A 27,943-nucleotide genomic window follows, 5' to 3' on the forward strand; every position below is an offset into this window, starting at 1 on the left:
ACACTTTAAAAACTGCTCTTATAAACCTAGAAAGTTGCTAGAACAAGGATCTGTCTTGGCATACAGTTTCTCTCCAAAAAAATAGACATACTAGGGGAACAAGCAGTAGAAACAGACACTTTAAATATTGCTGTTTTAAACTTAGAAAGATGCTAGAATAACAGGATCTGTATTGGCATACAAATTTACTATCACTTCAGAGACATACTAGGGACAAGCAGCACAAAAATACTGAGACTAAATATTACTTACACACTTAGAAAGTTGCTAAAATAACAGGATCTGTGCTAGCATACCACTTATAAAGGGAAATATTTTCAACCATTACAGCTAAAAGCCTAAAACACTTACCTCTGCTCTGCCTATACACACGGTACCACTTCAGCAATACAATCCAAGCACAAATAATCCAATTCCACCACGGCACAAAGTTGATAGTCCTCCCAGTTGTCGAGCAGTGTAGCAGAAAGATAAAAGTACAGTTTTGTACCTACCATAAATGTAGATGTCCGACAGGAATGCATCTGCAGTCCTTACAAATGGGTTGTCCTGTCGTCAGGCAGCCCTTCGGTCGGCCGGATTCCAAAGTCTGGGTCTGGCCTCGGCTGGTGTCGCACTTCACCCGACGTCATAGCTGCAGTTATTCGGGTATAAAGGCATCAGCCGATGCCATTTTCCTCAGTGTTTCTTGCCCCAGATGCCAGGTGCCCTCTTGGAAGGCTAAATTTGGATAAATGCCAATGATTCCAAATAGCAGAGAGCCAACACAAAGAATAAGCATGTATGTACATATATACAAACAAATACACCATAATAGATCCCCCCCAAGCTAGCTGAAGGCTGGCAAATACCCTAGGAGTACCTCAGAGGGGAAGGTGGGTGGGTAATCCTGACTGCAGATGCATTCCTATTGGACATCTACATTTATGGTAGGTACAAAACTGTACTATGTCCTTCAAGGATGCATCTGCAGTCCTTACAAATGGGTAGAATACCATAGCTAAACAAGGGGAGGAGGAAAGAGTAGAGATTATGGTGTAGCTAGGATCCCTTGCAAAACAGCAGTGGCAAAACCTGCTCGGGATCTAGAGTACAAAGGTAAATTGTAATGCTTGGCAAATGTATGCACGGAGGTCCAAATAGCAGCCTTGGTAGCCACTCCTCGTAAGAAAGCTGTGGTAGTGGCTGTAGCCCTTGTGGAGTGAGGCCTGATGTTCTCTGGAGTTTTCTTTCCATGGTAGGAGTAACAAAATCTAATGCAATTTCCTATCCATTTGGAGATTGTCTGTTTTGAAATTGGTTTTCCTTCCTTTCCTGTGGCATATGCTACCAGAAGCTGGTCAGTTTTTCTATTGGACTTAGTCCTGTCCAGGTAGTAGCGTAACTGTCTGTGTACATCCAAGGTATGCAAAAGTCTTTCTCCCCTGTTCTGTGGGTTTGGGAAGAATGTAGGTAGGTGGATAGCCTGATTTAATGACACACTGGATACCACCTTAGGCATAAATGTAGGATTTGTTCTCATGGACACTATCTTGATGGAAGATCAGGAAGGGTTGCACTGCCATTAATGCCTGTAGTTCAGAGACCCTTCTTGCTGAAGTTATTGCCAGCAGGAAAGCAGTCTTCCAGGATAAGTATTGTAATTCTGCTGTTGCTGCTGGTTCGAAAGGAGGAAGTGTCAATTTTTCTAGCACAAAGTTCAAGTCCCATGCTGGCAATGGTGGTTTCCTGGGAGGTTTTACATTTTTAATTCCTCTCAGAAACTGTCTGAGCAGGGGATGAGAGAAGACAGGAGGATCCAAGCTGTATTGTGCTGAAATAGCTGATGCATGTATCTTGATGGAAGAATAGGACAGGCCTGTGTGGAAGAGCTCTGCCAAGTACTCCAGGATGTTGGCCATGTTTACCAGAGTCACATCTTCTCCCTTTGCAGTAATCCAAATGAGATATCTTTTCCATTTTGCTGCATAATTCTTTCTTGTTGAAGGTCTGCGAGCCTCCAGGATTATGTCTTTAACCCTTTGGGATAAATTTGGGTTAATTGCTGTTATGTAATGTTCCAGGCAGTTAGCTGCAGAGTTTTCAGGTTTGGATGCAGGATGTTGTAGTTGTTCTGTGTTAACAGTAATGGGATCAGGGTAGTGTCCATATTTGTTCCCGAGACATGCTCCTCAGCAATGGGTACCAATGTTGTCTTGGCCAGTCTGGAGCTATCAGAATGATCCTTGGACGGTCCTCTTTGATCTTCAGAAGCACCTTGTGCATCAAAGGAAGTGGTGGAAATGCGTATGCTGTCAGGTTTTTCCAACTGAAAGATAGGAGTCCACCTTCCAAGCAAGTGGGTGGTACGTCCTTGTGCAGAATTTCTTTAGCTGGTGATTGAATGGGGATGCAAACAAGTCTATTTGTGGTAATCCCCATTCCCTTGTAATGGCTTTGAAGATGTCGGATGAAGCATCCATTCGTGGGCATCTGTGGTTGTTCTGCTTAATATGTCTGCTAGAATGTTTTCTTTTCCCGGTACAAAAATTGCTTGTAACTGAATGTTGTAGCTCAGGGCCACATCCCATAGGTCCAGTGCCAGCCGGCATAGAGGATATGAATGGGTGCCTCCCTGTTTGTTGATGTACCACATAACTGTGGTGTTGTCTGTCCTTATCATCAACTGACCTTCTTGGAGAAATGGTCTGAATGACTGGATTGCCAATTTTACTGCCAGCATTTCCTTTAGATTTATGTGTAGGCGCAGCTGGTCTTGAGTCCATAAGCCTTGTATGCACTTGCCCTGCATGTGTGCCGCCCCCCAACCGAGGTCTGAGGCATCTGTCGTGATGGTTTGGCTTGGTTGCCTGTTGCAGAAGGGCAATCCTGTGTTTGATTGACAGGCCTGAGCCCACCATAGGAACTCTTGTTTCAGGCATGGGATTATTGGGATTTTGGTTTCTAGGCTGTGCTTGTGTTGGGACCACAAATTCCTTAGGTACCACTGTAGCTTTCTCATATGCAGTCTGGCATGAGGGACCAGAATTATGCAGGATGCCATGAAGCCTAGAGCTTGCAGTACTTTTCTTGCAGTTAGGTGGTTCTGCTTTGTTAATGCCAAGAAGTAGAGAGGTAGTTGCTCTTCCTTTTCTGCAGTTAGGAATGCCATTTGTTTTGATGTGTCCAGCTCTGCACCCAGAAAGGTTATTCTTTGGGATGGAATCAGCCTTGACTTTTTTATATTGACTGTATATCCCAAGGCTTGCAGCAGGTAAATGACTCTTTGTAAGTCTTCTGCTATCTTGCTTTTGTTGTCCGCTTGTATCAGGCAGTCGTCCAGGTAGGGATAAATTTGGATTCCCTGAAGTCTGCAATGAGCAATTACTGATGCCAGGCATTTCGTGAACACTCTGGGCGCAGTAGATAAGCCAAAGGGCAATGCTGAAAATTGATAATGCTCTGATCCTGCAAGAAATCTGAGGTATCTTCTGCAAATTGGTCTTATGGGGACGTGCAGGTATGCCTCCTTGAGATCTAGAGTTACCAGCCAAGACTCCTTGCCCAGCATGGGAAGAAGCTGCTGTAGGGTCAGCATTTTGAATTTTGGAACAATAAGGAATGTGTTTAAAGCGGACAGGTCTAGAATGGGTCTCCATTTGTTTTCTTTTCTTGGTACCAGGAAGAGTCTGGAGTAAAATCCCTTTCCTTGCTCCATAGATGGTACCTTTTCCACAGCTCTCATTCTTAATAGCTGAGATATTTGTTTTAGAGCTTCTGTCCTTTGAGTAGGTGGTAGGTTTGGCATTCCTCTCTTCCCTGGTAGAGTATGGAAATGGAACCTGTAACCTTGGTCTATAGTTTGCAAAATCCATTTTCCCTTGTGATGCAATGCCAGTTTTTTGAGAATAAGGTTAGTTTTCTGCCTAAGGGTGCTTCTAGTTGTTCCCTGGTAGGCGGTGCCACTGTCAAGTCACTGTGATTGAGTTGTTGTAGTGGTGGTGGCTGCGTCCGTGCCTTGCTGGTTGTTACCTTGCCATTGGCGTCCCCTGTAGGCACCCCTGGATTGGTTTCTGCCTCTTGAACGCCTATTCCTGCCTCTCTGAGCCTTAGAGGAGTCCGGAAAGGACCAATTCTTGGAGGGCCAGTTCCTGCTAAACCTTGGAGGTTGAACCTGTAAGAAATCTTTCGCCGTTTGTACAGATTTCGCCTTCTCTTCCATCTTTTTTAGCACCTGCTGAGCAGGGGAACCAAATAAATTGACCTTGTCCATGGGTGCATCCAAAAGCTTTGATTTGACATGGTCTGGTAATGCCTGTTCTTTCAACCATGCATGTCTCCTGATAACTGTGCCAGTCATGGCTGATCTAAAGGAAGCCTCCAGTGCATCATAGCCACATTTTAAAGAATGGTTACTAACCTGCTGTATGTTATGTACCATTTCCTGAACATATTTTTATCTAAAGATTCTTCAGAGGAAAGCTTTTTAGTTAACTGGTCAAGCATAAACTCTTGATATTGAATCATATGAAATTGGCAGTTCAAAGCCCTAGCTGACAAGGTAGCAGAAGTGTAAACTTTTTTACCCCATCTCTCTAAGGACCTGGATTCCCTTTCAGAGGGGAGGGTTTTAGTAGAAGTAGCAGCTACAGCTTTAGGGCCCTGGGCGATGGTCTCTGGATCTGCAAAAGGAGCCTTGTATAAATGGTGATGAGTGTCCGGGACCCTGTAGAACCTATCGGGCTTAGCAGGAGCCGGAGGTAATGAATCAGGAGCAGTGCAAGCATCATTAAATGCATCATCTACAACAGAAAGAACTGGAGGTATAGCTAAAGGCCTATGTTGTGGCAAATGTAGAAAGGTTCTAAGCCTTTTTCTGGAGTCTGAGAAATCTTGGCCCTGCCACTGAAATTGTTCCCTCATAGCATGCAAGGTTTCCCCAAAGGAAAATTCCTCAGGTGGAGAGGCTGAAGGAATGGACTCTTCAGCATCAGAGTCTTCGTAAGGAGAATAAGAAGCCTCAGGAAGGTCTGTATGATCTGATTCATCAGAGGAACCATCAGTGGATACTGGTTCAGGAGGCTCTGCTCTAGGTCTCTTTTCTGGAGGTGGGAGAGAGGACCTGTCTGGATGAGGCTGGGATCCACGAATTAAAGAAATTAAATCCTCAGCCAAAGATAGCATATGAGAGCTAGTGCTGGGCCTGTGTGAGGGGGGTTTGGCAGGCACAGATTTTGAAGCTTTGGCTGCTTTAGCCCTGGCAAAGGCCTTAATAGACATGGCTGCAGGAGGCCTAGCAGCTCCACGTGCAGGGGTTGAAATATCCAGGGGAATTGTGTCTGATAATTCCTGAGAAACCGCAACAGAAGGCTGGATTTCAGAAGCAGATTCTACCAGGTTAGAGGAGGCCTCGGTAGAAGGCATGGTTTCGGCTGGAGAAAGAACCGCTTGCTCGGTTTCGGCCAAAACCGAGACACTCGCGGTTTGCTTAATCGCGGTTTCGGCCGAGACCGCGAGTGTCGGTCCTTTTCTTTTCGTTTTTTGGAAATTTGCGTTGTCGGAGGATCCGACGGCATAATGTAGGCAAAATCAGAGCCGAAAATTTGTTCAGCAAACTCCGACCGACGTCTAAGCGTCCGTCGGTTAAAAGAAGCGCAGGCTAGACAAGCTGCTACGTCGTGGTCTGGGCCTAAGCAATGTATACAGTAGGAGTGGAAATCTTTATGAGGTATTTGTTTCCCACAAGATAAACAGTTATTCACTTTCTCTGACATCGGCTGAGGCAAGAAAGAGTCCCCAACGGGGTACTTAGCTTTAGAAGTCTTGAAGTAGTATTCGGTAGTAGTAATCTCTGGATCTGACCGACCGGCACTTGCGAACAGCTTCTGCTTGGCCACGCGGCAAGAAAGACTGAGGAAAATGGCATTGGCTGATGCCTTTATACCCGAATAACTGCAGCTATGACGTCGGGTGAAGTGCGACACCAGCCGAGGCCAGACCCAGACTTTGGAATCCGGCTGACCGAAGGGCTGCCTGACGACAGGACAACCCATTTGTAAGGACTGCAGATGCATCCTTGAAGGACATCCTCAGCCCTTCTGTTCTGACACAGCAAACAGACTCATCTCGCTGAGTCGCCTCTCCTGGCAGGCAGGCTAACTTCCACTTCCAACTCCCACCTTCTCCCCCGATGTCTTTGTCTGCAGCCTGCCGCTCCTTCCTTCCTTCTTCCAGCTAAGTGTTTTCATCTAGTCGGTCGAACCTAAAAAGTAAAATCCCTGATTCCTGGAATCCTTTTTCAGGCCATTATTTTGGCATGAAAATGCTTCCAGGAACACGACTGGCCTGTATTTGGGAGCTCTCATTGGCTCCCGTTCTCCTCAGACTCTCTACTTGATTGGCTCATAGACCGAGTTTGCGATTGGCCAGAAATGCGGTCTACGAGCCAATCAAAAACTGTGGAGCACAGCCAACACGGAAGTGTAGCAGAGCTATGCATTGGTTTGTATACCGCAATGCCGATTGGCAGTAATTGCTGTATACAAACCAATCAAAAGCTTTGTAGTGGATCCACAGCTGTTCAATGCGGAACAACGGAACAGAGGCTTCGCTCGTCATTAAATGAGGAGTGTTCCGCATAATCCGGAGCACTTGGATGCTTAGAAAACAGCATAAGAGAGACAAATGTAAACATTTTGTGAATAAATGCTATTAAAATTGTACAAACAGCAATATTATCAGTAAAAAGTATTCAAGGTGATAATACTGCAGTCACAGAATGTGCATCAGTGCTTTAGTATACTAAAATACATACAAACTCAATGTTTTTTACTCTAAAATTTCACCTACAGATTGTCATACCTTGAAAACTGTAAATCTTACAAATACAACTGTTATACAGACATATGGTTTCACATGACAGCAACAAATTAATCTGTAATTCCAAAGACTGCCGAGTTACTTTTAAAAAATATAAAAAAAGGTATATTGGTTGTATAACTTACAATATAAACACTGACTCTCTCTAGTTATGCCACCTACATTGAAAATCTTAATGACAGTTTTCTTCATTGTCATCTAAGGTTTTATCTGACACCATGCAATAGTTTGTAAGTCACTTGGTTGAAAATATGAAGTACAAATGTAAATTCTGCATAGCTTTGTAATTGCTAGCAACAGTCAGCAAAATCTCCAGAGTTTATTATAAATGCACACTGAAAATTGTCTCTCTTACCATTGCATTTCACACCACATCCTTCAAATAGTTGTGCCTCAGCTACAAAAACAATAAAGTATGAAACTATGCTTAAGTGACAGTGATTTCCACTGCAAAATATTGTAGATTAACAGCACAAGTATCTTTTTTTATACCTTTCCCTTTATAATATTGCCTATTATTGCTATGTCACTTAGTTGAAGTGCAGTCCAAAACATGTCCTAGCATCATATGAAGCTATGAGCGTTAATTGGAAATTTACAAAAAGGAGCGATAGGCTTGAATGACTTGATTCTGGGACAGTTTATACTGCTAGCCTGACCACAACACATAATTAGCCATGAAAGCTTAAGAACATGGAGAATCACTTTAGATCACAGAGAGAGAGTGTGTGTGTGTGACAGTGTGTGTGTGTGTGTGTGTGTGTGTGTGTGTGTGTGTGTGTGTGTGTGTGTGTGTGTGTGTGTGTGTGTGAGAGTGAGTGTGTGTGTGTGTGAGAGTGAGTGTGTGTGTGAGTGAGTGAGTGAGTGAGTGAGTGAGTGAGTGAGAGAGTGAGTGAGAGTGTGTGAGAGAGTGTGTGAGAGAGTGTGTGAGAGAGTGTGTGAGAGAGTGTGTGAGTGTGTGAGTGTGTGAGTGAGTGAGTGTGTGTGTGAGTGAGTGTGTGAGTGAGTGAGTGTGTGTGTGTGTGAGTGAGTGTGTGAGTGTGTGTGTGAGTGAGTGTGTGTGTGAGTGAGTGAGTGTGAGTGTGTGAGTGAGTGAGTGTGTGAGTGAGTGTGTGAGTGAGTGTGTGAGTGAGTGTGTGAGTGAGTGTGTGAGTGAGTGTGTGAGTGAGTGTGTGAGTGAGTGTGAGTGAGTGTGTGAGAGAGTGAGAGAGTGAGTGTGTGAGAGAGAGTGAGTGAGTGTGTGTGTGTGTGTGAGAGTTAGAGTGTGTGTGTGTATATGTATGCGAGAGAGAGAGTGTCTTACTATCCAGTAAGCAAGTGTAAGTTGACATACAAGCAAAGATAATCCCTAGGATTCAGAAAAAGCTTCACTATCCATGGCAGTTGCAGACAACAGGTCTGTCAATTACAGTGACCGTGAGAAAATGTGATTCAGAAACAAATGTGGCTGCAATGAGAAAGACCCCATTATCAGCTCATTAGTAGATCTCTGAAATGCACACTAGTGCTGTCAGGCCCTGATTGGCAGTAGTGTTCTTCCTAAAGGCCCATGCATCTCATTGGCAAAGGCAACTTCCACACTTACAAGCACTTTCACACAACCATACAAAAATGGATCTACCTGAGAACAACAAAAGCTCTAAACGCCAAAAACGAGAACACAGACACCAGAAGACCGACAACAGAAATAATTGACAGTTCAAAATCCCAACGCTGAAAACACCGAGATGCGAAATGAGCGCGACTGTGTAAGTATGCGATAGTGACGGACTTCAGGGTTAGGGTGTGGGTAAGTGTGCGATAGTGATGGACTTTAGAGTTAGGGTGCAGGTAAGGTAAGTGTCCGATAGTGACGGACCTCAGGGCTAGGGTTAAGGTTAGTGCATGGATAGTTGTGTATGTAAGGTTTAGTGTAGATTTGTAAGGTTTTTGGTGTGCTTGTATTCTGTGTGTGTTTTTCAGAAAAGGAATTTGTTTTGTTTTGTTGACCGTCGGGATTGTGGTTTGTTGGGCATGTAAACTTTCGTGTTTTTGAACTTTCGGTTTTGTGGTGTCGGTGATCTCGTTGTCATTGTTATCAGGTAGATCCACAAAAACACATAGCTGTAGTTGAGATTCCTATATATCTCCTCTAGTACAATCACCAAGGGGAAAAAAAAAACACCTTCTCATGTAGCTTCATTCATGCCCCTACAGACAACCCCACCCACCCACATACACAGACCTTTGCTGAACTTACCTGCACCTCGAGTACTGCCATAGCAATAAATGTGTGACCAAAATCTTTTATGGCTTTCACTTTTTCTTCCAACAATTAAATTTTCCACAGCCAAGGCATTCAGAGAATTTCTTGGCAAAGCAAATCAGGATCTGCTGAGGTAGCATTTCTAGAGGCAGCATGTGGGTAATTAGAATTAGCCACGTTACCATACACTTCATCCGTGCGGAGGTCCCTGTAAATAGAAAACCTCACCAGCAGGGTGATCTAAGAATAAGAAAGGCTTACTGAGATGGGAAAAACTCCTGCGCTAAAGCTTAGTCTTTCTGACGCCTACCCCATTACTTTGTAAAATTAAATATGAAAATTTAGAACTAAACATCAGCATACAATCCCAAAAACTGCAGTATGTAAGGCACCCTGTTTAACATTTTTATAACTTTATGATGCACTGCTTTCTTAAACTGTAAATATTTTCATAATTAACATGACATACACTATTAAACAGCAGAACTACATGAAACTAAATGATCGAGAAAAGGTGCACAATATACATATAGCAGAGGCAATAATATCTATCCACAGTTAAAATTAAATCTTTGTAACATCTTCTTGTCCTTGGAAGGAAGGCTGCAAGCCTGAATCAGCAGAATGCTGCCTTCTCATTTCATTTTTAAGTTTTCTATTACAAAACGGTAGAAAAATGTGTCAACAAAAAGCATTACATCAAAACACTAGCTTATCTTTGAATTTCTTTTTTTGGGGGGAGAAAGGATACATATGAACTCCAAGCTCTCCTCCACCTTCTGCAACTGTTTCAATAATCTTCTTCATTACTTCTGCATGCCTAAAAACAAAGCAACAATTATTATAACAAGCACACAGATTACTAAATGCAGAGCTACACAAATATAAATTTGTCTTTCATAGTTTAATCACCTTTGTTTTTTTCACCTGGAAGTCTACTGCACTGGTTCAATCTTCCAAGCAGTAGCATTTTTTGTGGCCTGAAATTATCTGGAATGTCATTATGATCTACATAACTACAGCATACAAGCGTAGCACAGGACATAAGGTATAAATTCTAAGCAACAAAAGCATAAAAATAACCTCCGATACACTTCTAGTAAATTGAAATAAGCAACAATGAACAGCCTTGAGAGTTGGCATTGGTCCAGCAGTGTGATTAAAGTGACATATAAACAGCACTATGCCAGGCTGGTAAGAACCTGTCATATTCTCAGAGCTGATTAACTTTCAGACACTTTCAGACAGTCCACACAGTGAAAATAATACTGTGCTACTAAAGGACCAGAAGCAACTAGACCAACTAAATAGCATCCTCAGCTCTCTGTTTCTCTCATATGACAGGCTCAAGCTACAAACTGATTCAACATCCACACACTTCTCCAACAAATGCCATAACATAACATCATACAAAGACAGCAAAAAAAGAAGGGACTGTTTAAAAATCAAAAAGATTGAGAACAATCACCTTCTGTTGGTTTGTGCATCTCATACAGCTTAACTCAAATATTTACTGGCTTTATGTTCTGTAAATAATTCATCATCTTAGAGTATGATTCCAAGCCACAGATGCAGCATGGAGGAGAAAGCACCTGTCAGCACCATCTATACCACTGCCACAGCAAAATCTCCTCTAATGAAAGATTAAAGTGTGGATGGAAAACAAGACTACTGTCAAATACCAGCATTTGGAACTCCTCTAAACAAAGCTGTTAAAGCAGCAATAAATGTTAACAGAATACGCTGCGACTTATCCCTAAATGGGTTTATCTGCAGATACATAAAAGACAGTTCTTGACACATCAATTGATCTATGAGAGGATACTCCACAGTGGGTCTTTATATTCTCCGACTCTTTCACACAAAGGGCTGAACATGCCTGTGAGCATACCATCGGAACAACCAAAGACCAAGGATAATGTACCATCAGCCCACTAAATTCAACCCCATCCACTGAGTAGGCACACTTCTTGCAAATCAAGAAAAACAAATATTTGATATCTACACTGTTACAAAAATAAATATCTATAACCCTGACAAAAGGGAGCTTTAACAGAAACAGGGCCGTCTAGGGTAGGGTGCCTGTGAATTACTAAGGTGGGTTCCTTCAAAGCAAGCCAATATTTTAAGGATATGCCTGTTATACACAACTATGGGGGAATTTATCAACTGGCCTAAAATTGGAAAGAACATAATGCATTACATATGGCCCCAGGAAGGCAGGTGCCACAGGACAATCAAGAGATGAAAGCTCAGAAGCTTGAGTTGAGAAGTAATGAAATATCAGAGGAGGCACGAGGAGGCATGACTGCTGAAGTCACAGCCCAAGAACGCTTGGCGAAAGTTTCAGCCAACAATCAAATACTTGTGGCAAACAAATACAAGCAATAAAAATAAATGAAGCAAGTACTGGAGACAGCTAATGCCTACAGTGATTGAAATCAGCATGTTCTAGTGGGTAGTTCACCACCCGAAGGAAGATGCAAACTTCTGCCCTTGGAGCAAAGCAGACTAACAGCTGTTCTGTCCCTCATGAGCTCATGTGTAGGCTTAAAGTAGACCATGCACATTCATGATGCAAAGGTCTCTCTTTCCTATTGCTTCAATCCACACAAAGAAAAACATGAGATGAGATACAGTTTGGATATTAGTTTTGGGAAGAAATGTAGACTGGTCTTAAGGGGCACCAGGTCTTTGTGAAAGATCAGGCATGCTTCCTTTGAGATAAAGGCCTGCCATCTCCTATATCCTGCAGGCAGAGATAATGGTCATAGGGAAAGCACTTTCTGGAGTGCAAAATTCATAATTAATAAACAATCTTGAACTGGAGTGGAGGATTAGTCCGTTAGTCATAAAATTCAGGTCTCAATGGACATCTTTTCTTCAAAGCAGGGTGGGAATGCAAAATGCCATTAAGGGACCACTTCAACAACTAGTGGTGGGCTACAGTCCTACCCTCCATAAAGTCATTACGGACTTAATTATTGGCACATTCACAATGACCATAGAATAACTGGTCCAAATCATACCAAAGCCTGAAGTAAACAGAGTACTTGAATGGAAACTGACCAGGTGCCATAGGGCAACTCTGTCTAAATGGAGAACATATTCTACTTAAGAGGTGAAATCAGTAAGTCTACAGAAGAAGACAGACAAGAGATAGAGACAGCTATAGCATCAATAGGGGACTTTACTGGCTTTAATTAGGTAGGTTTCAAGTACGACCTGGGACTTGACAACCTGAAAACATACACTTGTTGATCAGCAGGGGATAAGCGATATAAGCTTTGTTTTTCTTTAATGATTTTTTTTTAAGTAATTTTATTTTTTTTTTAGCAAAGCATAAAAGGAATGGCAGAAAACAGTGAAAAAGAAAAAAAAAAAAGATCTTATCACCTGGATCGGTATCAGACAAGAGTAACTATGACAGACAATTCAAGTTTGAACAGCTGGTTGGGTGCTGGATATACTTGGCAGGGGAGGATGGAAGTGAATGGTTGCTGTTTGGTTGCTCAATTTGATGGAAGGCAGTGGCAGTTCCAGCAATCTGATCATAAGTAATCAGGGGCTTGCAAAACACAAAACAGCCAGGGCTAAGAGACTGGCTTTGTAGCAGCAAACCAGTGACAGCAGTAACCAGTGGCACATGTATGGAAGCATGAACACAGACAGGAAGGCAGAATAGGTGACATGGGTGTTCATATTAGCTAGCACGAGTGAGATTACGGCCAAAAGGAAGTGCCCTCATTGCCAATATCAAAAAATCCACATGAGGGCAGTACGATGGCCTCCTCGTTTTGGCTTCTTCCTGTGTGTTAGGGACTCCCAAGTAGTAGGGGAATGGATGGTTTTATAGGTTCATAGGTTCATACTAGGCTATCTGCCCGAGGGCATTTATAAGCCTAGCCCATAGTTTTGTGGCTTACGCCACCCCTTTAGTTTGGAGAAACTATGCCCATTATTTTGCTGTGCCTCTGTCGAGCAGTGACACTGAGGTAACCCCTGGGGTGTATCTGCGATCTCCCATCCATTGGTCAAGATTCCTCTTGAACAAGGCCAGCAAGGTGCTCTGCCTCACATAAACCGGGATTTTGTTCCACAGCATAGGGAGTCTTTGGGTGATGAATCTATCCCTCCAGCACGTCCTATTAATAACCGTGTCGAGGTTTAAGTCTCCCGCCCTTGTGGCTCTGAGGGATCTAGATTTTTGAGATGAAGCATGTTCATCAAATCTGGGTTTGACATGGCCTTGTATGTCAGGCATAGGTCACCTCTGAGCAAGCGGTAAGCAACTGAATATAACTGGAGTTCTTTCAGTCGGGCAGCATAAGACAGATATTTGAGACCCTTTATCCTTTTGGTGAGGAACTTTTGTGGCCTCTCCAGCTGCTGCAAGTGTCGGGTCAGATACATTCCGAATGGGGCATTGTACTCGATCATTGGTCTGATGAGTGATGAGTATAGGGAGACTATGACTTCCCTTGATCTAGATGTGAATCCCTTCATGATAAGGTGGGCAATGTAGAAGGTCTTCCTAACTAATTTAGCAATATGAGTGTCGAATGAAAGGCTACTGTCAACCTGGGTTCCCAGGTCCCTAATAACTTCTTCTGTGTTCAGCGGATTGCCACCTATATGGTAGCTAGGGGTAACCTTATTTTTCCCGAAGGGTATGACTATGCATTTCTTGGCATTTAACTTGAGGCCATGGCTCTGGCACCAGTTATCCGTTTCTGTGAGACCCTTCTGAAGGATATCTGTGTTGGATGTGTTTTCAACTACGGCCCAGTTTGCAGTCATCTGCAAACTTTGTCAGCCATAACCCTCCTGTGTTTGCTTGTACTTCAGAAAAGTAGATGCCAAACAAGAGTGGGCCCAGGACTGAGCCCTGTGGGACACCACTTGTGACAGGCTTTGAGTCTGACATGGCGCCAGCAACTCTGACCCTGTGGGTTCTGTCACTCAGCCAGTTTGCAACCCATCTTGTAATGTATGGGTTTACATTTAAGTTGATGAGTTTTTCAATGATACCCGAGTGAGGTATTGTATCAAAAGCCTTCGCCAGGTCTAGGTAGGCTGTATGGACTGCCTTTCCTCGTCAATGGCCTTGGTGACTGTTTGAAAAAGTCAACCAAGTTTAAAAGGCATGATCTGCCTTTGACAAAGCCAAACTGGGTTGGATCCAAAGTCTGCAAGTTCCCTATGTCTTTATTTATGAGATCCATTATGATCCTCTCCATGGCTTTGCAGATAAGGCTTGTCAAGCTAATGGGACGGTAATTTCCAGGGTCGGTGGAGGCACCGCCTTTGTGGAGTGGGACCACAGTCGCTGCGCCACTCCTGGGCGTATCCGGAGGTGAGACTAAGATTAAACAGCTGTCCTAACTGTGGGTTTAATTCCTCATTGAGTTCATGGAGCACACAGCCGGGGACACCATCAGGTCCCATGGATGCTGTGTTCTTTGCCTTGGAGAGAGCAGTTCTCACCTGGGCGTTAGAGATGTTTGGGGGCTACAATCATTTGGTATAGATATCTCTCCTTTAGGGGAGAAGTTTGCACTGAACCTGTCAGCCAGTATGTTGGCAATGTCTGTAGGATCAGTAATCTTCACATCATTTTGAACTAATTCTGAGCATATCTGGGAGTTTCCTCCTAGGTTTCTGACATAGCTAAAGAATGCCTTATGGTTGTCTTTAGAGTCCTTAGCTATTTTTTTCTCAAAATTAGCTTTGGATGATTTTATGAGAGCTCTTTACTTATAGTGATCAGCGGTGTCTTACCTTTTAAGGATTTTGCTCTATCTTGTAGTAGCTTTCTCCTTTTGTTGTAGAGTTTGTTTATGGCTGGGGTCCACCAGACTGGACGCTTGCCTTTGGTACAAAGAGTCTTTGTTTTGCTTGGGATTGCCTGATCCATGCAGCCCTGCAGGTGCAGGTAGAAGGCATTTGTAAGTGATTCAGCGGTTTGAGTAATGTTAACCGCCGGCTCAGGGGCCTTAAAGGAGACCACACTAGTCTTTAGAAGTGTGAAGTCGGCTTTCGAGAAGTTCTTTACTGTGGTCTTTTTCATTTCGGGTGGGGGCGGGATGAGGACCTCCAGCGAGATTAGTTTGTGATCAGATCTCACCAGTGAGGGGTATACTTCCGGCGTTGAACATTGTGCTCCCATGTTCGTGATGATGAGATCAAGTATGTTTTCTCCTCTTGTGGGGATGGTGACTAGTTGTTCCATGACATTTGAGTTTATGAATTCCAGGAACTTTTGGGCTAGAGTGTTTGGGCTTGAATAGTGTTCCCAGTCTATATTAGGGTAGTTGAAGTCACCTAGTATGATGGTGTTTGGAGATACATTTATCCCCTCCAGTGTTTTCAGGAAGGCCATATGAGGTTCCTGAGTTTGCGAGGGTGGCCTGTAACATGCTACAAATTGCAGAGCAATCTTGCCTATGGTTAATTGCACCTGGATGGTTTCCGATGCATCGTGCGATGCCACCAATCTTGAGGTGTGGGTGTCCTTGATGAATATGGATACCCCTCCTCCTTTCTTGGTATTGTCTGGGTTTTGGGGCCGGAACGCATGATATGAGGTAAAACCTGATAGTGCTGGGGTGCTCTCAGGAGCCTTGAACCAGGTTTCTGTCACAGCACAGACATCGATGTTCTCCATACTGAGAAGGGCCTCGAGTGCGTGCATCTTGGCATTGAGCAGCATTACCCTTAGTTTTTTTTCTTTGTTTTGTTCTAGGGTGGTAGGTTTAGAATTTGAGCCTTGCCTAAAAAAGGCACTATGGGGGTGGCAAGAGCCTTTGCCAAAATCCAGAATCCCAGGGGTGACAAGTGCAAGCTGTCCCTTGCGAAGCAGCGTGGCTTGTCCAGCATGTCATCCCAGGCAGACAGACATTGGATCCCCTTTGAATGACACCAGAGTTTAAGCCAATTGTTAAAGCTGATCATCTTATCTCTGTATTGTGGCATAATTCTTGGTGAAGGTAGGATACTCCTCAAGGTCAGGGTCATACCTGCTTGGGCTACATAATCAGAGAGCTCCTCTATGTCTCTTTTCATGTAGTCCAAGGAGGTACATCTCAGGTCGTTAACACCAGCGTGGACAATGATTGAGTCGTACTTGTACCTGCTGTTGAGAGACCTGAGTGCATGCGTTATGTGGCGGATTCTAGCACCCGACAGGCAGCTTACTGTGACCTTCTCCTTACTCAGTCTGGTGAGCGGGACGTCAGTGTGTCTGACTATGGAGTCACCAATGACTAGTGTGTCTGGCATTGTGTTTGGCCTTAAGGGCTGTGACTGCTTGACACTCTGACTGTGTGGTCTATGTGTTGCAGGTGTTGTGTTCTGAGGTGGTAGTTGTTTGGGTGTCTGCTTTGGTGGCCTCTGCTGTTTTGGTAGATTTTTGATCAGAGCCTCCGAGTATGTCTTTGTGTGTTTATGTGTATGATTTGAGGTTGTGATGGTATTATGTGAGACTGGGTCTATAGTGTGTGTGGTTACCTTCTCCTCCTGTCTGGTCATGCCAGTCCTATGTTGAGAGCGCTCAGCCTCCAGTTTGGCCGTATAGTTGCATCTCTCGCATGTATTTGTGTTTTGTGGGAGGAGGAGGGGTTGTCTCTGTACATGAGGCAATTGTAACATTGCCTCAATATTCCCAGGTTCACCAGCTGAGCAGGAGAAGACATTAGCAACTGATCCCTCGACATGCTAGAAGGAATAGACAGAAAAACTTAAGAAAAGGTTCTGGGGGATGTGGGTGACCGAGAAATGGGGTTTGCTTTTTTGGGGTACTTTCTATAACAAGAGTGCTATATCGAGGTGATAAGTACTGTAGGAGCAAGTGCTTAGCTATACAGATAGAGAATAGTCTACTTGGGAGTCAAGTAGAGATAATTTATAGTTGTAGGATACACTAAATAGAACAGTAGTATACTTTGAGGAAGGTAGTTTTAAGGGAAAATTTGAAGAGTGGACTTTAGGTAGCCCTAATAGTTTAAATCTGATTAACCGGCGCTGCCCTAGTGTGCAACGGTAGCAGCTCCGCGCTAACGCGTGCTTTATAGCAGGGGGCTGGAAAAAACAGGAAATGACCCAAAATGGCCGACAAATTACTAGTTGCTGCTTCTAACCACTCCTCTGAGGACAAACAAGCAGCTCAGTACTCCCCACTCCCACTGGTGAGTAAAGAAACTACCTCTGGCCACACAAGAAAATGGAGGAACACAGAAACCAAATACAAAGCCCAGGGATCAGCAAAATCTGATCACTGGAACAACTAGCTAGGAAAGTTTAGGAAAGGAGAAATATTTTTTTTTTTTTTTTTTTGCAAACAGAAAAAATGCAGTAAATGCTTTGTTTTCGACTAAATTGCTATCAAAGGCTGGTACACTTCAGTGTATTAGCCTGTTTGTTACTTTTAAGCAATACTTTAGCCCACAAGTGCAATCAACAATATAAGCTCACAAAAACAGGAAAATAAGGTAATAAAACAGTAATATAGGCACAAACAGTAGTCAAAAAGCTCAAAAGATCAAAAAATGAAAACTAAAAAGTTTAAAAAATACTTATGATCAAGAAAGTTGCTTTTTCTGCTCTCTGCTGGCTTAGGAACTCTGCAGGGGACCACGAGGAGCTATGCCTAGTTCTCTAATGCCAGAAAAGCCTGCCAAAGCATGCTTTATAGCAGGAGGCTGGAAAAAACAGGAAATGACCCAAAATGGCCGACAAATTACTAGTTGCTGCTTCTAACCACTCCTCTGAGGACAAACAAGCAGCTCAGTAGGCTGACAAGAGTCACCTGATGGGCATGGAGATGGAAAAACAAACCTACAAAAAAGGAAATAATATGCAAGTATACTGAAATTTCATCCCACTGCACCATTAACTCAATACTATTTTGGTAACGATCCTAACTCTCTAATTTGTACAAGCACCCAATTTATGTGTCTGAAATAATGCATTCTTGAGTTGCTCCCAGCTGTTTAAAATGAATAGTTCTGTACACACTGGGGGAAGGCATGTCATTTAAATGATTTACATCAAACTTAAAAGAACTTAAATAGTGAAAAAAAAATCTGGGCATTAATTATTACTGTACAGTCAACCATATTTTTAAACTTTCTTTAATTAGCCTCCTGCTGCTGAGAAATTAATTAATTACAATTACACACCTACCAATAATGCACCAAATTAGTTTTCTTGATTTAAGCAATTCCAACATTCTAAAGTGATGTTAAGGAATATTGTGCAAAATTTTATGTGGGGAAAAAACTTTATTTAGAACAAGTTAACCAGATTTGTTTCTAATGGCTATCTTTCTGCAGAAACCACAAAAGTCTATTGAGTACACTGCTTATAACTGTAAAAGTTTCGGTAGGATCACTTTTGCAGAATTACTCACATGGCATAATGGAATCAGATGCAGGTCAATGTCTGACCAGCTGGCCCAACTACCAGGGCTTTTGTGGATGGTGTGGCACTGCTATCGCCTGCCAGTGAACCAAGGATGTATCCTGGATAAGAGAGACAGTAAGCTTATCCCAGCTTCTGTTCTGGAACAGTGAAGGACTGACGGATAAGGACAGTGAAGGAAAAAGATCCTCCTTCCTCGTTTAATTTTCTTTTTAGGTTTCAAAGGCCATGTTGTAAACAGAGGACAGATATTCATTATGTATTAAGACCATCAACTATAGGGTCTTGACACCCATGACTGCGGATAACCCAAGAGGCAATGGTGGGTGGCCATCATACCCTTTATTCACTCTCACCTCAAGTTATACAACAGCACTTATGAGTTGAAGTCCAAAAAAGGGGGAAGAGGGTGGAAGCCAACACTGTAGCAGTGATCCTACTCAAACAACTGCTCTTACAATGAGTGTACTTACAACTCTACTATGTGCTTCATATTGATCACTGTTGAGCAGTATTCATTACATATGGGAAGATTAACAAATCAGTATCAGAACAGGTCAAGAAAACAATGATAGATTAAATCAAATCCACCCCCCCCCAACAACAAAGAAGGCCTTGGAAGATGGCAGTGCCAAAGCATGCCCTGCTCCTGGAATGCACATCTAGTTTACCTTAGAAAAAAATGTGATTAGATAACCAAGTAGCCAACTCACACATGATCTGGGCAGAAAAAGGTCTTAAAATGGGTTACTGATGAGCTCTAACCTGTCTTTGCAAAATGCTCCTTTGTTTCATAAACCAGAATAGGCTCCCCATCTGGGACTGATTGTTTGGAGACTGGCCCTCCCTGTTTTCAGTTAAAAAAAAAAAAAAGAGAGAGAAAGAATGTCTTCTGTTACAGTTTGTGTATTCACACAGCAGTACTATCACTACAAACAGAGTAGTGGTTTAGGTTCATCCAAGGCCTATAAGATCCAGGTACCTCATTTTTTGTCTCAGACCCATCAATGGACTCCCATATTAAGAGAAGTGCTCTCTCCAGAGATTGATGGTCTCTGCAAACAGGACTGCCTCAAGAGATGAGCATGCTGAAACAGTTTGTAATTTCTAAGATGATATGATGCTTTGACAGTGCATGCAAATTCATCTGACAGTTTCTGATTTTTTTTTTTTGTGTAAGAGGACAGAGACCCTATGGGCAGGGTATCCAAAGTGGAAGTCTGCTGCTTTTCTTGCCACATTGTGGAAAGATCCATTTCCAACTGTCCAACTTCATTAATGCACATTGTCCAGGAAATTACATGAGTGGTCTGTCATCATATTCTACTTCCTGGGTACGTAGACTGCCTGGAGGAAGAAGAACTCCTTACAGGCCTAGTTTCACAGCAGACAAGAGAACAGGTACCCAACTGCCTGTTGATGTACATCACTGCTGTAAAGCCTGTAACTACCTGTAAGGCTCCTGATTAAAGAAGTGTTTTAAAAAATCTGTACTGATGAAATTATGGCCATAATCTCTTCAACATGTATACAACTGGATTCGACCCTAATGGATTAAATCCCCTGCTCATTCAGATCCTCGATGTATGCTGCCCCAAGCATAAAACTGCAGTCAGGAAATGTAGAGGCCTCAAAGTTACACACAGTATGCCCTGGATTGCCTCAGACCTGCTCTGTTCATGACAGGACCTCCTTTCTGACAGTGAGAAGGAGGAAAAGGGGGGTCCTACTGTTCCTAATGCTGAGAATACCATTCTTAAAGGTTTCACACACCACAAATTTTCCTGTTGCGCAGCCACTTCAGAACAACCATTTGGATTAAACTGGGCATGGACCCTAGTTTTTTCAAAAAGAACACATGGTCACCAGGTAGCAATGTTCTAGGCAATCCAACCAAGCAACTGGTGCAGGAGGATGGTATTCTTCTGCAAAGATACTCTGTCTTTTCGGGTGTCTAAAAACTAGACAGGAAGGTCTGGATGGAAGCGGACACAAAGCTGGATAGAGAAAGGAAATCATATGTCCGGGACATCTTGAGCTTCTCCTTCTGGGTAGCTTGGATCAGGCACTCATTCAGGTATGGGCAGAATATTTAAATCCCCTTTGACTAGAGGTCGAAAAACACTGCAGATAAACATCTTGTGAAGATCCAAGCATAGTGAAAATGCCAAATGGCAGATAGGTTAACTGGTAATGAATGGATTCATTACAAATCTGAGGAACTGCATCGGCTCTTTGGGGACTGAGATGTAGCATGAGGTGTCTTTCGGTCTTTCCCAGACAAGGTAATGAAATAGGAAGTTTCAGTAGTAAAGGGAGCATGGTCTGAAGGGTGAGCATTTTGAAGTATTTGCTTAAAAGGAAATTAAGGTTAAATGTTGTGACGCCTCTGCACTGTCACAGTAATCAAGAAGCCTCAATCCTCACCACTGGCAACAGCGAGGGATGTACACAATGGGAGGATGACAAGTACACACACAGTGAAGTACAATTTCCCTTAAGAGCACACAGAGATCACAGTCAGTCTGGGGCTGGTTTCTGCCTCTCCAGATCCTCAATACGATTCCTCACTGGCACAGCTATAGGGTTAAGATCTCAGCCGAGTGTCAAGCCAAAACATCCATCACCCTCTCTGTCCAACCAGTGCTTCATGTCCCTGGTCCAAGTAGCTGACACACAACATGCACTTTGAGATTTGATTTATATACAAACACACAGACACTCCTGGGGAAGGCTGGCACAGGTTTACTAGCTATGCCCCCTTCTGCCTAGACTAATAGGTAGTTATCACTGCCACCAACCACTACTTATCATCTACTCTAAGGCCCTTACAAAGGGTGTCCAAATCCTACTGTGTAATGTTTCTATTATCCAAATGGTAAGTGTGACCAAGAGCAAGGCTATTGGAGTGGCCTATACAGTATCACCAAATACATATGCAAGTACTCTAAGAGCTTAAATATCTCTACACAAACCAGCCACAATTAAAAGGTTTAAATATATTTAATAATAATTAATAAAAAAGCAAGGCACTACTCAAACAACACAGTAACTACAGAGTTCAGAATCACAGGAAATATTTTGAAACAACATTACAGGACAGTCTCAAATAAATACAGAAAACATCTAAACTAATCTTTACTATATTCCTAACTACATCTAAAGTGCTGAATGGATGTTTCTAGGTCCAAGACAAGATACAAAATTGCCCATTCTCCCTCTCTGAGAAAGTTCTTAAATTAATAGCACATATTACTGCTGGTTTAGCATGGATGAAATCACTCTGTCACCTGCCTTCAGTTCCCATGCTAACAGAAACTAACAGAAATTTAATATCTCTGTGTGAGAAGTACACATCTCTCAGAGGTTTGCAGAACTTGGAAGATGTAAAACAATAAAAATGCTTTTACATTTGAAACTTAGCAATTATTTCATTTTCAAGACAGCAGAAAAACCTCTAGCTCTAGACATTGTGTCTGCTTCACTGAAACTAAGAGATACCACTGTCGTAAAACAATTTCAACTTAATTTCTTTAAGTTTTGCAAGTTAACTCTATGTTCCAGCTTCTACTATTAAAATACATTTGCAAAGGTTTATAGTTTATATACGTCTGTTCTTTTCCAGTACACTGTGGTTACATTTTAGCTCAGTACTTTATACACACTTCTGTACCAGTAGTTTAAAATACACATTACATATAGTTCTCTTACATTTGTAAGACAAGCATATGAATCATATTAATATTCACAATGATGTGTGATTATTTACAAAATTCCAGATAGCTGGGCTGGAAGTGTCACATCTGCTAACAATTGATCAAGGTGATCTGTGTCCATCCTCTTCAATTACAGGAGTGAACTGCAGGCTTAAATCAGCTTGGCACTGAAAATTTCCCAGATCTCTGACTCCTACTCCTAGCCCATAATGTTCTGCATTTCCATTCAGGCTCCAGACCAACTATGTCATTAACAGTGAGCAAAAATCATTTAAACTCAAAGACATCCCTTCACATGCTAAACAATCTTCCGCCTCCAGGTCTCCAGTCCTTGGTATAGTGGGTACGTTGAAGACAAACGTACACAGCATACCAATGGATCTGGGTGGTCTAAGTTTTTGTATCAGAGGTGATCTTGTCCATTTTCTTCAGTGCAGCACACACTGCCCATCTTGTCCCACTAAGTGGCATCATGAAAAGTTCCTATGTGTAATTGAATTCCCAAAGGCAGATGACATCCAGCATGAATCTTGTGAAAGTAAGCAGAGAAGATCATGCCATAACACAAATTTTTTCCAAAGAAGCATTCCTAAAGGCCTGGGAAGATGCAACCTGCTTTAGTTGACTGAGCTGTAGCTTTGCCAGGTAACATTGCACTTGTGCATCTCACAGCAGAATTTTTAGGCACTGAGACAACAATCTACATAAAAGTTGTTTTGCAGACATTAGACCACAGCTTATAGGGGGCCATAATAGACAAATAAATGAGATGTACTTTTGTACACTTTAGATCTATCCAAATAAAAGCAAAGCTGCGTACAAGCAGTTAATGTATGCAAAAGTTACATACTCCTTTTAGAGTGCATAGGAAGAATAATACTCTGGTTTAAACTCAGTTCAGTGGCTAACTTAGGCATATAAATGTAGGATTAATCATCATGGAAACTATCTGTGAAACACAAAGTGATCTATGCATAAACCTCGAATTTTGGAAAATTCTACCTGTACTGACTGCCACTAAAATAAGCTTTCTGTCTCAAGTATTCAACTTTTGGTTTGCTTGAAGGTTAAAATATAGGAGGTATCAGTGCTTGCAAAAAGAAAGTTCAAAATCAGTCCTCAAAAGGAAGCAAATCCTCAGAAAGGTTTTACAGACCTTAGTTGTGCCTTGAGAAAAACTGTTACAAGGAAAACAAGGAAGGCCCCTGAACAAGGCACTTATCTGAGTAAGCAAAGGCAAGAATGATAAAAACGACCACATGCAGAACAGACAGGTGCGAGACCTGTATTCGGACTGGTGGCAAGATAGTCTAAGGATCTCACACTCATATGTCCATTTATGTACCCTCAGGCCTATGAGCATAAGTCATATGTTAGACATACAGCTCTATGGAAGGTTTCAACTTTGGTACCCTGACTACACATCCAGATTACTTGGTGAGATAGCCCTTGGAGTACTGCAACAGTGACCTAAGGAAGACATAGTTTGATACAACAGTGAGATGTACTCTGAACTATAAATCAAGACTATCAAAAAATATGTCGCATTCTCCAGCAGCACACAAACAGGGGTCTAAACCTCTCAAAAAAAGCTCAAACAGAAAAACAAACTGACCTATCTTTGCATATATTTCCAGGACAATGTCTCTGGGGTGAAGTAATGACCTGGATAACCCCAGAAGGGTAAGAAGCTTTCCTGCAAATCAGTATAATTGGAGAAAATACATGGCCAAGAGGAAGGATAAAATATCCAACTGAGGCTTACTGGATGGGTGAGAGAGGAGAGCTCTGGATACCTTCAGACACCAAGGTCAGTCCAAATGAGGAGGCCTTGCCAGAGGGAACCCAGAGGGAACCAAGGCTGCAGAGTGCAAAAGAGGGCTAACATAACAGTGGCCTTATATAGACTCACCTTCTGGATTAAACCTGGGAATTGAGGGAAAAGGAGGAAAGGCATACAGCTGACCTGAGGGACAACTCTGAACCAGACTGTCCCAAGGACATTTCCCCGCAGAGGGAATCTGGGAAAATAAGTTGCAATATTTGGCGTTAGCCAGAGATACAGAGTGCAGCATGGCAACCCTGAGTAAAGGAAAATATTCTGAACTACTGTCAAGTTGAGAGACCACTTAGGAAGCATCAGAAGACAATGATTGCTTCTGTCTGATACAGAAGATGGCCTCTGCATGAATACGGGTTGCCATCAGAAAGCTAACAGAAGACATTTCTACACCCTATGACCTACCAGCACACAGGTAAAAGTAAGTACCTCTCTGTTTATTTGTGCAGATGCCAACAGCACCTTGTGAGGCAGTCTTGAAGTGCCTGAAGAATCTCTCTGACCGCCAATATATTTATGTGCAACTTGGCCATCAGTGGGGACCATGTACCCTGGACTGCTTTGCCCTGAAAATGCCCCCCCCCCCATCCCAGCTTAGAGCAGAAGCATCCATAATTGTCACCAAAGGCAAAAAAGGACAAATGGACTTCCCAGACACAAACTGGGGCTGTGAATTCACCACTGAAGGTGTAACATGCATGTTCTCAAAATTCTACTACAACTCCCCAAAAAAGTATCATGCCTGACTCCACTGACTTTTTAGGACTGACTGCAGGATGTGTATAGGAAGCACAGCATGAGGAATCAGAAAACTCACAGCTGCCATAAGTCCCAATCCTTTCAGTTAAAGGTGCATGAGAACAGCATCAGAAAATACCATCAAGAGACTGCTCAAATGCAGCAAGGTAATTATTTAAGGAAGACTCACTTATCAAGAGTTAGGTTTCTGCAGCCGTCGCCCTTCTTATTAAAGTCCAAGATCTCCACAAATTTAAGATCAGAAGAGGGGAGATGCAGGAGGAGTCTTTTACACTGCCACTACCAACAATTAGAGTTTATTATTCCATGGAGGATTCTAAGTGCCTCCTTTCACACATGTGCTTACACCTTTCCTTAGTGAAGAAACCAAGGTGGATGAGGAAGGCGACAGAGATCATATCTGCTATGAATAACATGCCAATGGCACTTCAAATCTCTGTTTTGATAAAGACACACACGTCTCAAATACAGACTACGTCTTGGGATGGGGTTAGCATGCTGATGGAGCCCAAATGCAACAGCTCTTGTGGGTACAGTGCAAACACATTTCTAGGCATTAACTTTCCAGTGGGTTTTCAAAAACAATAAATCAAAAGAAACTGGATGGTTGAAAAGCTCCACGCAGGACACCAGTAGAATATTAAAACACAGCCTTGTTTCCATATTTTTTAATGCCGAACATACACAGAGCGTATTCGTCCGAGTATCCCCCAGACTTCATCAGAAAGATCAATTAATTCAATTCTCCCAGTGTGAAAACAGAAACAGAGATAAGAGCTAGTAATTATTTTTAGTTTTAGTAAAATTCAGTTACTGGCTAGTAAACACACTGCCTGCATGCCATCAAAGAAACAAGAGCGTCCTGAAAGAAAGTCAACTAGAAAAGGTGAAGAGAAAACAGTGTCTGGGAAGAACTCTTCAGCTGTTTAGCAAAAAGCAGTTAAAGCTCCAGGTTTGGTCAAAAGATGGCTTACAATAAATTGGAGGAAAAAAATAAATCAAGTGTGCTCTGTCCTGATTAAAATGAATGAAACATTGAAGGAGTACATCAATTCAAATAACAAAAGGTTGGAAAAAAATGGAAGAAGGTTTAAACAGTTATTCAGATGAACTGAAAACTGCTAAAATCAGCAGCTGAAATGAAAAGGCTGGCTGATTATGACACTGATCAAAAGTGCTGTTTCAAAAAAATGGTATTAGAGAACAGATTAAAGAAGAAATTTTGTGTTTAAGGCCTGCCCAGTGAAGGGGATGACAGACAAGAGCCTTCATATCATACTTTCAGACTCTTAATGAGAAGAAGGTGTGTGTAGAAAAAATAAGCCACTTTTGTAGGACCACGTTTTTCCAGGAAATTCCTCCCACTTCTCAAAAATACCTTTACAAGAGGATAAAGACCCAACAGTAATTGTTCATGACTCCGAAAGAGAATCTTTCCCAGATACTAGTGGGGGTTGCTAGGACTTTGGTGTCATATGTGTCGCAGCCCTGACGTAAAGGAAGGATCGCATATATTCTCTGCCGGAGGTTGAGCTCAGCTGACTCATCTCCCCAAGGTCTCATTCCTCTAGTGTGGGTCCATAATGTCCAGTAAATCCACAGCCTTGTTACAGACAAATTCAATTACAGACAAAAAATGAGATTTTCTGCTGTACCAGAAAAAACTGGATGGAACAGACTGCATTAATTTTATGAAAGTACAAATAAGCAATTTTTACTGATATTCCACAGCATAATTTATTAACTGAAAGGGCACATCAAGTGCACGTTCTAAATCTGGCCATAAGAAAGCAGCCACAACTTGTATAAGTAAAAACACAATCATACTAGCAGAAAGAGTTCAGCCTGACAAAACTGTGGCAGAATGCAAATTATTAAAAACTGGAGACAGTAGTATTTGTTGAAAATGATCAATCACTGCACACCAAGCAGAAGGAAAGCAAATTCATCCCAGCAAATAAAGGGAAAGTCGAGAGGCAAGTGTGAGATTCAAACTTCTGTATCTAGCTGTCTCCAGAATATTTTTTTCTTGGAGGATCACAGTCATTTTTGATGCAGAACAGGCTAAGGAAGAAATACAAAAGTCCAACAAAAAATTATCCATCAAACAGAAGGAGACTCTGCTTCTCATTCTTCTGATAATAAAGCTCACAAAGAAATTTAATGCTAGAAACAGAAAAAAAGCATAGGGATTGACTGGAAGAATCAGAAGTACATTGGACTTGAACCAAAGTCTGAGGTTTGCAGATGGAGACTAACAGGAAGATCAACAACACTGCAATTAGTGAATAAATGTGAGACTATAAAGCATCAATCACATTTGTGAAACATGGCTCAAGAAAAAAGTGACTGGGAAAGATTAGACTTTTGCTGACTGTGTTAAACTTGTGGAGGGACTGAAAAGCATATACCCACATGTTATTAATGTGTGGGAAGTGTACTAAAACAAAAAAGTTACTACGTAAAACAATTTTTGTTCTTAGTATTTATATAAAACATTTCATGTTATAAACTGCATGCTATAAAATAAAGCATTTTCAGTGACTGCATTATGTGATAAAGATACTAAAGTACTTTTTCCTTTTTTAGTTTTAAGAAATGTAGGCATTAAAATGAAAAAGAAAGGCTGGACAAAAAGCGTGTTTAAATGAATATGCTACAACACTGTCTGTTTGGATGGGGGATGGGTTATACAAGCACACTGATTATAATATATTTAGAGTGGAGCTGTTTTCTCTTACTTTTGTATACGTGAATGTCTGGATTAATGCCCTAGTCTTTAATCTAATTTTTTTGTCTAGATGAGTGGGCTTTAAAAATAACAGAACAGTTTTCGGTTAGCAAACAAATGTTCAGTGTGAGCTGAGAAGCCTGTCGCTTAGGGCAGCTGTTTCCATGGAGACGAGCTGACTAAAGTTGAAAGCAATAAATCCCAAGAGGACTAGACATTGTTTGCTGAATGAAATGTAAAATTATAATGTACAATGCTTAGTAAAAAAAAAAAATTGAAATTATTGGAAGTGAATAAGAGATGGCAGCTTTACTGGTACCTAAATACTGCAATGCATTTACTAGAACAATGCATAATTTACCTTTATTTAAAGA

At 42.1% G+C, this 27,943-nt stretch overlaps 1 protein-coding gene across 1 annotated transcript in view; it reads right to left on the reverse strand.

The window, feature by feature from the left end:
- Positions 1-27,943, reverse strand: part of ATG3 (autophagy related 3) — a 1,040,279-nt gene that overhangs the window by 164,756 nt on the left and 847,580 nt on the right. Inside the window, exon 14 of the mRNA XM_044072369.1 lies at positions 9,855-9,923. Coding sequence (XP_043928304.1) covers positions 9,855-9,923 — 69 coding nt within the window. The remainder of the gene's footprint in view (positions 1-9,854; positions 9,924-27,943) is intronic.

This window comes from Protopterus annectens, chromosome 5.part0, assembly GCF_019279795.1.
Source record: "Protopterus annectens isolate FY-2018-M chromosome 5.part0, PAN1.0, whole genome shotgun sequence".
NCBI lineage: Eukaryota > Metazoa > Chordata > Ceratodontiformes > Protopteridae > Protopterus > Protopterus annectens.